At 39.8% G+C, this 10,518-nt stretch overlaps 1 protein-coding gene across 1 annotated transcript in view; it reads left to right on the top strand.

Moving 5' to 3' along the window:
* The window catches only part of NADSYN1 (NAD synthetase 1), a gene marked incomplete at its 5' end in the record, with an annotated part of 14,595 nt that extends 4,279 nt beyond the window's left edge, over positions 1–10,316 (top strand). The window contains 14 exons of the mRNA XM_010011623.1: positions 613–730; positions 1,047–1,178; positions 2,199–2,273; positions 2,448–2,572; positions 2,772–2,820; positions 3,464–3,566; positions 4,216–4,384; positions 4,749–4,884; positions 6,231–6,337; positions 7,151–7,282; positions 8,173–8,242; positions 9,048–9,176; positions 9,859–10,048; positions 10,288–10,316. Coding sequence (XP_010009925.1) covers positions 613–730; positions 1,047–1,178; positions 2,199–2,273; positions 2,448–2,572; positions 2,772–2,820; positions 3,464–3,566; positions 4,216–4,384; positions 4,749–4,884; positions 6,231–6,337; positions 7,151–7,282; positions 8,173–8,242; positions 9,048–9,176; positions 9,859–10,048; positions 10,288–10,289 — 1,537 coding nt within the window. The remainder of the gene's footprint in view (positions 1–612; positions 731–1,046; positions 1,179–2,198; positions 2,274–2,447; positions 2,573–2,771; positions 2,821–3,463; positions 3,567–4,215; positions 4,385–4,748; positions 4,885–6,230; positions 6,338–7,150; positions 7,283–8,172; positions 8,243–9,047; positions 9,177–9,858; positions 10,049–10,287) is intronic.
* Between the last annotated feature and the right edge of the window lie 202 nt (positions 10,317–10,518).

The raw sequence follows: 10,518 nt of genomic DNA, 5'->3' as shown, positions 1-10,518 counted from the left end.
ATCACATTCACAAAGGTCTGGTGTGGGTGGAGATGTGGTTGCATGAAAGTTGCTGCAGTCAACAGAAAATAAATGATATCTTCCCAGTGGTGTTCCAGATCTCCCAGTTACAGACATGAATTTTCCTGTAACTGCAGAAGGTGTGGTATGTTACAGACAAAGATGTGGGGGTTTTTTAGTAGTTCTTTTGACATTGGAGAGAGAAAAAGAACAGTAAAAATCTCCTTTTCATGGTTCAGTTTGCTTTTACTGTTGGATTTATTGAGAGAAGGAAAACGGGATAACTGACCTTGTAAGAATATCTCTGTGTTGCCCTTTCAGACCAGGATTGTCTTGTTCTCTCTTTCTTGAGACCTTGTGTTTCTATCAAGTAGAAGGTATTTAGTTTAAAACAGAATGAGCAAAATCCCTTCTGCCCTCTGCAGCCATTACTGCTCTTTGAGAGAAGACTGAGGCAATGCAAGAGAACAGGTGTTTTTCAGGGTCGTGTCCTTGTTTGAGCTAAGACATGCAGAAACCCGACGAAGATGGTTTTACTTGTCAGTGGTTTTAGATGATACCTCACAATACAGTATCACCAGCTCAATTTGTTTCTGCCTTTTACTTTGACAGCCCTCATATTGAAATGGGACTGGATGGTGTAGAAATCTTTGCTAACTCTTCAGGGAGTCACCATGTGCTGCGGAAGGCTCACACCCGGGTGGATTTGGTGAATTCTGCCACAGCAAAGGTATATGCTTAAAAAAAAAAAAAAGGTTTTGGTTATACATCTCATTTATTTTGTTTTCTCAGAGCAGTTTCCTGTGACAAGGAGGTAGCATGAGCGTGGGGGCCTTGACAGTCTTTGTTGTTAAGTTTCTTGTTTTCTTACCTGCAATTACCTTCTCAAATTGAACCAGCTATGGGCGACTGTACTTTTTTGGGGTGCCCTGCCTATAGCACAGAATTGTTAGGAACAGAGAAATTACATTTTGCCTTTTAACATTCTGCCAGGTGCTATGTTCTGAAAAGCACTTTTTTTGTCTGCATGTTTGTTTTCCTCACAGAATGGTGGAATATATATTTTAGCTAACCAGAAAGGCTGTGATGGTGATCGTCTGTATTATGATGGCTGTGCCATGATTTCGATGAATGGAGAAACAGTTGCACAAGGATCCCAGTTTTCGCTCGATGATGTGGTAATACATTCAACCTACAGCTGCTAGTTACAGCTGAAATTAATACAGATATATTTATGCTCAACACTTTCCAGACATTCCAGATACTAGGTCCATGTCTCTAGACTAAAGATGTATTTTTCTTATGCTATTTAACTCATTCTCATGTTTTTCCTAGTCAGATTGCCCACATCTGATCTATAGTAGCTCTCCTGCTTTTGTGAGCAAGGAAGAGCTGTCACAGTGGAGGAACTTACGAAAATGTTTGCATGTGCAATCACTCTGTGTAGGAGAGACCCTGTGAACTCGTATTCCCTTGTCTAAAAAAAGAAAAGGTCAAAGCTTGCAGTTCACTGGTTATGACCTGGTTTGGTAGACAAGAGGTTTGATAGGTTGAGTTTTAGTTCAGGAAGCCGTTTCTCAGTAGATCGGTTATCCAAGTTATAGGTTTCCTCACAGTATGTGCCAAATTAATCTCTTCCTCAGTATGTTTATTGCCTTTTCCTTTTGTCTTTTGCCACCACTGATGGTGAACCTGTTGTTTGGCCGTCTGATGAGCACTATAAATTTGTTGTGATTTGTGAGCATCCTGGTGTACACAGTGAGGCAAGTCAGTTAGAATCATAGAGTCAGAGACTGGTTTTGGTAGGAAGGGCTCATCCAGTGCCAAGCTCCTGCCATGGGCAGGGACACCTTCCACTAGAGCAGGTTGTTCCAAGCCCCTGTGTCCAACCTGGCCTTGAACACTGCCGGAGATGGGGCAGCCACAGCTTCTCTGGGCAACCTGTGCCGGGGTCTCACTACTCCCACATTGCAGAGTTTCTTCCTTATATCCAACCTAAATCTCCCCATGTTGCGCTCTTTTGGTAATGTAAGTAATTCTAACAAGTCAGAAATGACTTGTGAAGTGAGCAGGAAAATCTGTATTGAAAAAAAAAATGCATGCATGCTTCTTCCCCAACAGTTTTTGTAGTCCAGGCCTGTCAAACATTCTGTATCTGATTGTGTAGAAACAATCTAATGTTGAAAATCTTTCCATAGGAGGTGCTGGTGGCCACTCTGGACTTGGAGGATGTTCGAAGTTACAGAGCAGAGATTTCATCTCGTAACTTAGCAGTAAGAATTCCAGATGGAGGTTATGTTTGTAAACTCTGCCAACTTTGAACAGTTGTTGAATTCTAGAAGTATTTCCATGTCTTGGTTTTCACAGTATTCTATAGAACTGATGTTTTCAGAGTATATGCTACGTTAAAATCAATGCCTTCCTAATTCTTCTGTTCTCTTGCTTAGGCAAGTAAAGTAAATCCTTATCCCAGAGTAAAAGTGAGTTTTGCTCTGTCAAGTTCTGATGACGTAGCTGTACCTACTTGTATGCCAATCCAGTGGAGACATCATAGTCCTGAGGAGGAGATCAGGTAAGTACATACTGAATCTGTTGCTTGAAAACTATTTTGATTTAAAACAAGCAAACCCAAAGCTCAAGAGAGATAAACATAAGATCTTATTTAAATTTAAATAGAGAAAGTATCTCATTGGAAGACCACAGTAAATGTGTTGACTGGCTTAGGTCTTATTCCATAACCCTCTTGGAATAAACATATTCTCTAATTTCAGCCTCGGTCCGGCATGTTGGCTTTGGGACTATTTAAGGCGCAGCAAACAGGTAAGAACTGTTTTTGTTCCTACTCTTCGCATATACATCATCTTCCATGCCATTGGGATACTACACATTGTTACCCTTTCTGCTGTTAGTGCAAAGTGATGTTAGTCCAAGGTGCAAGGTTTGAGTTTTCCGCTGGTAGCTCATTCAGACTTAAAACCTGTATGCAAAGGGTGAAATCAGTATGCTCTTGAGACCTTTTCCTTAGGAGCCATGCTTTCTTTGAAAGCAACAGTCAAGCTTACCTAATAAAGGGGTTTTGTTTTCCTTTGAAACACTGGTTTGCTTGTTTGGGTTTTTTATTCATAAGGATAATATTTCAGTGGCGTAATGGGGGTGTTTAAAACAAGCAGTGACGTGAACTAGAAATTCAGTTTAGCAGTGAAATATATTTGAAAAATGTAGTATTAGCTTTTCTGTCTTACTGGAGAGTAAAGACATAATGAAAGATTTTCTAGCAGGGGTTTTCACTGACTGCTTGTTTGATTATCCTGTTGATGAGAGGTTAAGAGAGTTTGCTAGGTCTGGTTGGTTTGCTTTTCCCCAGCAGAATATAAGCAGACTTGAACAAGCCATGTGTAATTTTTTTACAAGAGTATGTTTCTAATTTTGCTATTTGGAATGTCTTCCTTGCTCTGTTTTCAAGGCAGGGTTTCTCCTACCTCTTAGTGGTGGAATTGACAGCTCTGCTACAGCTTGCATAGTATATTCTATGTGTCACCAGGTTTGCCTGGCAGTCAAGAATGGAAGTAAGTAGATATGTGTGTCTGGCTAGCTATGCTTTACTAATGGTTATGGACAAGTTAAGAGTAGTTGCAAGAGGTCATTAGTGGTGGACTCTTGCCCATTTGTTCTAATGAAATTATTTGTATCTCTTCAGAAATCCCAAATTTCAATTCTTTGAATTGGCTTAGTAGTTTTCATTTTGGGTTTAAAGATTGGATGTGGAACTCAGACTAGTTTTTGTCTAGAGTATCATTCAAAATGTCGGCTGTTGTAGTTTTAGGATTTCAGTTTATCACGAGCATTTACTCCTTTTGTTGAATTCAGCACTACAAAACATGATTAGGTGTGGGTCGAGCTCTTAAACTGGCTTTAAGTAGACTGTCTGCATTTAGCTATGCTTCGTACGTATGGGATCATATTATGAAGTTTCTTTAAGACATAGAACAAAAGGATTTAATATTTCCGTGTTCAAAATTAGGAGCAAAATCAAAGTAATTTGTAAGTAATCAAAAAAAGTAATTATTTTATTCGATATATGAAAATGAGTTTGGGGAGTTAAATGACGGGGTCGTCTTACTCGTGAGAGGCAGTGTAAAGCTTAATTGGAATACAGTTTGCATAGCAGCAGCACAGCAGTTTCTGCTCTTGCTGTTTCTTTTGCTTTGTCCTCAGATGCAGATGTTCTGGCTGATGTGCGCAGGATTGTGAATGATGAGACCTATGTCCCTGAGGATCCTCGGGAGTTTTGCAGGCGTATCTTTACCACTTGCTACATGGCTAGTGAGAACTCCTCCCAGGATACTTGCAACAGGGCAAAACTCCTGGCTGAGCAAATAGGCAGGTACAAGTTGAGAAGTACTGGGGGTGGGCAATTGTGTTCTGGCATTGACTTTAATGTAAAACTTTCAACCTCTAAAATGTGAAATTATAGAAGTGGGAAAGTAGGTATGTTAAACAGGAGTATTACAGACATTACTTATGAAGTGTGTAAACGTGAGGCAAACTTAGAAGCAGTTGGTGGAGGACATGGACATTTGGGAACAGACTCTGAAAAGTGTTATTCTTCTCTAAGTTTCTTCATACCAGATCTGAGGTGGTAGCAGACTTAAAATGTCATTTGATGGGTGGGTTTTTGGCCTTTTTGTAATGCTATGTTATCTGGCCAGATGGTGCTAGTGAGTCACTTCTGCCTGATTTCTTCTCAGCTACCACATCAATCTGAACATAGATGCGGCTGTGAAAGCTATTGTGGGAATTTTCAGCATGGTGACGGGTCGAACTCCCCTGTTTTCTGTCTTTGGAGGGAGTAAAAGAGAAAACCTGGCTCTCCAGAATGTGCAGGTGGGTTTCATGTGGGCTGCATCAGGTCAGACCCTTGCTTTTTAGCTTTTTTATCTCCCCCCAACCCCTGCCTTTTTTCTCCTTTTTTTTTCTCCTCCTTCTATTTCCCCCTCCTTCTGAAATAGTACATGCCTATAGCTCAGCAATAGCACTGGTACAGGTGCTCTTTGGAAAAGCATCCCAACAAAAGGAGTTGCCAGGTCAGGAAAATGAGCAGCAAAGTATTCTAAGAGGCAAGTCTGAAATCCAGTAGGATGATGGCAGGTCAAGACTCAAAATTATTGCTGATGCATACTAGACTTTCCTCTGGTGAATGTTAGCAGCCTTTGAAAGGCTCTGTGTGAGGTGTCAAGCTTACCCATCCCAATCCCCAATGTCTTCTGTTTTAGAAGGAAGAAGAGAATTTTTCTGTTTTTACATTGGAAGGTATTTAATCTTCAACAGACTCATAACAAGCAGCTTAAATACACATTTCCAGTTACACATTTTCATTATGTTGGAACAGATTGGTGCTGCGCCTGGGTAATGCTGGTATACATGTCCTATAGACCCATGGAAAACAGCTTCCTAGTGACTTCTAGTCCCTGGCTCCTGTACCTTTTGTTGTCTTGATAGCTTTCTTTTTGGCCTTTCTTAAAAGCTCCCGACCTAACCAGCAATTCTGTTTTAATTCTGGCTAAATGTTGATTGTTGTGTTTGATTGTTTTTGTTAGCAGGAGACTTAATCTTTCTCCCCCTGCTGTTACTGGAGAAATCCAGCTGTCTTCTCTGGAAGCAAATGCTGAATCCTTTATCAGCTTTTTGGCAATGGGGTAGGCTTTAGTCGCAGAGGAGTACAATGATTTGCTTAACATCACGAATGGTTGTGGCTAGAGCTGGAGGTTGAATCTCAGGTCTGTTTGGTGTTATTACCACCCTTAGAAAAAGTTGAGTTTCAGGAGGCAAAAGCAAAGAGAACTTTTTACATATTTTATGTAAATAAATCCCTTTAGTCAAATGCTTCATAAAAGGGTATGGTAGACAGATGGTTTATCTGCATGCTTCATCCCTCGTGGATCCTTACTGAAGCTTGTAGGAGGTAGGAAACGGCAACTATTCCCCATTCTGCAGTTTGTAGTAGAATGAACTTGCTTGGTCATGGAAGTCTGTGGCAGTAGTGCATACTGAGCTTGGCTTTCCTATGTGTGTTTGGCATCTTCTTCACAAGACCATCCTTCTTGCAGTAGTGCTTGACCCTCTTGTATTTTGTTCCTTGTGGGTTTGTTTAGGGAATTGATTAAGAAAAGTGATTTGGGAGGAATTATTTTGCTTTGCAAGTTAGCTTTATTTTTCATTTTGCTTTACAGGCTAGAATAAGAATGGTTCTTGCCTACCTGTTTGCCCAGCTGACACTATGGACTCGTGGGATGCCAGGGGGACTTCTGGTGCTAGGATCAGCCAATGTGGATGAAAGGTTGGTGAAAGTTAGAGACCTAAAACCAGGTGAACTGGGAGCAGGTCACTGCATTTCCTTGCAACTCAACGAATCCCAGTGTAGATTATTACTGAGAACAGGTAACAAGCTGAAAGTACGCTGATAGCAGTGAAATTAATGAAAATAGTTGGATTGACCTCAATGGAAAAATGTGTAATTTTCAGAAATTTAGCCAAAATATTGTCATAGTCTTCCACTAAAATGTTGCTTCCTTAGCTGTTTTCAGTAGAGCTTGGCTGTGCAGTTAGCAGGTTAACTTTCCAATCACTTATTGGTTGTATCTTTCTAATTGCTTTATTAGCAATTAAGCTGTGAACTTTGAGTTGAACAAAGAGCTTTGAAACACCTGGAGTATTGACCCTGCAGCTGACTATTTGAAGATTAAAGCAATCCCCATAAGATTGTGGAATTGATAACCTCTAAAGCTGTGAGAATACTGTGTGCTGGTTCTGTGGTTGTTTTGGTGTTAATGTTTTGGGTTTTTTTAGTTGGTCAGACCAGTATTTTGATTGTTTAACATCAAATCTATTGCCTTAGCATGGGCAGTTTTGAAGTGCTTCAGAATGGTTTAAAATATCATTTTCCTCCTCCTGGCAATTTCCTGGCTTTAGAGTAGCCCTGTTGCAGCTGAACATGTTTGCCCCTTAAGTGTAAATACATTAACAACATGCAGTCTGGTTTTCCCTGTATTCATCCCACATACACATATTCTCTATAGTATAAACTATTACACATTCTACTCATGTTACATTATTATTTCCTATTACTCTCTAACATGTCCTCTCTTCTCAGTCTCCGAGGTTACCTGACAAAGTATGATTGCTCAAGTGCTGATATTAATCCCATTGGTGGAATCAGCAAGACTGATCTGAAGAACTTCATTCAGTATTGCATTGAAAATTTTCACCTCACAGCCCTCAGAAGGTGAGTAGTGAAGCAGTGGTGTTTGGTGACTGTATTTGCAGCATACTGTGGACTTCAGACAATATGCTTTCCTTTTTTTTTATCTATGAATAGAGTTATGCTACAGTCATATTGCAAAAGCTAGTGAAGAAGAGTGTTCTGCACATCCCTCTGTTTTTAAATGATTGTGTAGCTTACACAATGTAGATTGCTGGGTTCTGAAAATACTGCTAATCTTAGGATTACTGTATGCAAACATTGGTGGTGCTAATCACAGAATCACAGATTCATAGAATGGTTTGGGTTAGAAAGGACCTTAAGCTCATCCAGTTCCAGCCCCCTGCTGTGGGCAGGGATACCTTCCCACCTTCCACTAGACCATGTCATCCAAGGCTTTGACTGACCTGGCCTTGGGCAATGCCAGGGATGGGGCAGCCACAGCTTCTCTGGGCAACCTGTGACAATGTCTCGCCACCCTCACAGGGAAGAACTTCCTTATATCTAACCTGAACTTCCCCTGGTTTTGTTTAAATCCATTACCCTTTATCCTATCACTACAGTCCCCGATGAAGAGCATCCTTATAGGCCCCCTTCAGATACTGGGAGGCTGCTCTGAGGTCTCCATGCAGCTTCTCTTCTCCAGACTGAATAGCCCAACTTTCTTAGCCTGTCTTCATACTGTTTGAAAGAGGTGCTTTATGTTTTGGTATAAAGCATTGCTTTCTAAACTTGGAACAGCTTGCAAGTGTCACTTCTTTAGTGTTATCTAGTTCTTTAGTAGCTTATGTCCTGAAAAAGTTTTGAATAAAGCATTTGATTTTTAACAAACCAAACTTAGCGAACTAGTTTGCTAACTAGTACTCACACAGCTGGGTAGAATTATTGTTTTTCTTGTTACCTTTTTCTTACAGTATCATGTCAGCTCTACCCACTGCAGAGTTAGAGCCCCTGGTGGATGGACAAGTGGCTCAAACTGATGAGGTAATGGGCAGTGACTTTAAAATGCTCTGGTAAGCCTTATCCCCATATTTGGGGTTTGTCCAGTAACTACTATTTGCTCTTGTATGTATCCATGCTTATTGATAAGCACGTTGTAAATTGTCTTAAACCTCCTGAAAAGGCACTAATATCCCACACCTGCCTTATCTATGTTGAAAACAGTTTCCAAAACGGCAAATTAACTTCTTACTTTTTTTCTAATTATTTTCTATTTTGGGCACTTAGAAGGATGGGTGTTCTGAAATTCAGTTTGTTTTAAAGTTTCTTAATATCTAAAGAGAATCAGTGAGGGCCTTTCTGCTATTGAAGTAATTGGTGGCACAGCTCTTCCTCTTCTCCCTGTGCTATCCACATGGATAAGAGAAGGCAGGGATAGCAACCACTACCCCTGTGGGCTGCTGGATATTTAATTATTAAAGACTGAAGGTCTTTATGATAAAGCAGTAGGTTGCTGAACTAGAGTTAGTGGTTTTCGTTAATTGGCCTTACCTTACTGAAATACATTACATTTAAGCTACCTAGAAGGGAAAATGAACAAATATTTGCCAGGAAAGAAATGTTTTCACTGGCCAAATCAAATACAAATCAAATATGTTCATGGAAGGATTTCACATCTCCCGTTTCAGAGAGATTTCAGTAGGGTTTTTTTCTGCACATAATATGACTATCTGTCTTTCTAATCATTGGCTATTTCATTAAACTGGGTTATTTTAATTGCTCTATAAAACTATGAATTATAATTTGCATAATTAAGATTTGCAGTGACTTTATGTGTGTGTGATTGCAGGTGGATATGGGAATGACATATGCAGAGCTCTCCATCTATGGCAAATTAAGAAAAATTGCAAAGGCTGGACCATACAGTATGTTCTGTAAGCTGATTAATATGTGGAAGGAAATCTGTACTCCAAGAGAGGTAATATTAAAAAAAATAATCAAATCATATAACGTCTTTGCCAAAATAGAGTATGTTTAGAGAAAGGTTGAGTAGAGTTCCTTTGAACGGAAAAGGATAGTTTAATTATTCTGTGTTTAGAGATTATTCCACAGCGGTAGCATAATATGCGGGAAGAATTGCTGTGCATCTCTTAATGCAGCCTGTTGTCTGTGTTGCACATTGTTAGAACAGTAATTGGGTACTTCAGAACTATGCCTTCAGGGGAAAAGTATTCTCTGAAATACACATGGCTGACTACTCTTGGATCCGTGTGGTTGCGTATTCTGAGACAGAACTTGGCTTTTGCTTTGAAAGAATATCTATGCTGCAGAGCTGTCTGCTTTTCTATTGTGTAGTTCTTCCCTTGTGCATAAAGGAACAAGGTCAGATTGTCACCTGAACTGGAGAGACTGGTTGTACTTCTAGATTTCTTACGAGAGTCTGAAAATGGTCTTAAATGCTTCTCATAGGCAGGGTCATCTGCATAGTAGTAGTAGATAATCTATGAAATTCATAGTAGTGGTAGATAATTTATGAAAATGTTAATGGAAGAAAATGGATGTGTAAACTGAGAACACAGTCTCCAAAATACTCCTGTCTAAATTTTTTAAATGCTGAGAAACTTCATGTGATTCAAAGCTATATTTTTTTTGTACACCAGGTGGCATTGAAGGTTAAGCATTTCTTCAGGATGTATTCACTTAACAGACATAAAATGACCACACTCACTCCTTCCTACCATGCTGAAAACTACAGTCCAGATGACAACCGGTTTGACCTGAGGCCTTTCCTTTATAACACTACATGGTCGTGGCAATTTAGGTGTATAGATAAAGAGGTAAATGCCTTCTGCTTCTTGTGTAGTTTCGTATTTAAAGTCCTCACAATGGGACAAGCTCAGTTTCAGTGAATCTCCAATAGAAGACAGCTAGCATTTAGGATGTAATAGTTATAAAAAATACTTGTGAGTGTTCTTTTCACATAGCTGTGAGGCTAAGAATTCTCTAGGTTCAGTGTAGGCCATGTTGTTTTGTTTTGTTTTGTTTCCGTTGTTAAATACAGCTTGTCATAATGCTATGAAAGCAAGAAGAGGGAAAAGGAAGAGAATCTATGTACTGAGGCCAGAAACTAATAGGTGTACCCATACTCATTGTGCTAATGCAGAAAACGAGCTCATGTGTTTCAGTTCAGGATCTGTTTCGTTGTGGGATTAAAACTTGACCTGCATCTGTGTAGGAAAAGCTAGTAAGAGGCAGCAATTTGTTGTGAATGCTTCTTCCACCTGCTTCTACAACCTTAAGTCAGTTGACTAACAAATAAC

This window comes from Nestor notabilis, unplaced genomic scaffold (genome assembly GCF_000696875.1).
Source record: "Nestor notabilis isolate BGI_N333 unplaced genomic scaffold, ASM69687v1 scaffold14223, whole genome shotgun sequence".
Lineage (NCBI taxonomy): Eukaryota > Metazoa > Chordata > Aves > Psittaciformes > Psittacidae > Nestor > Nestor notabilis.
The sequence above is the reverse complement of the archived record's forward strand: the minus strand, read 5'-3'. Positions and strand labels throughout refer to the sequence as shown.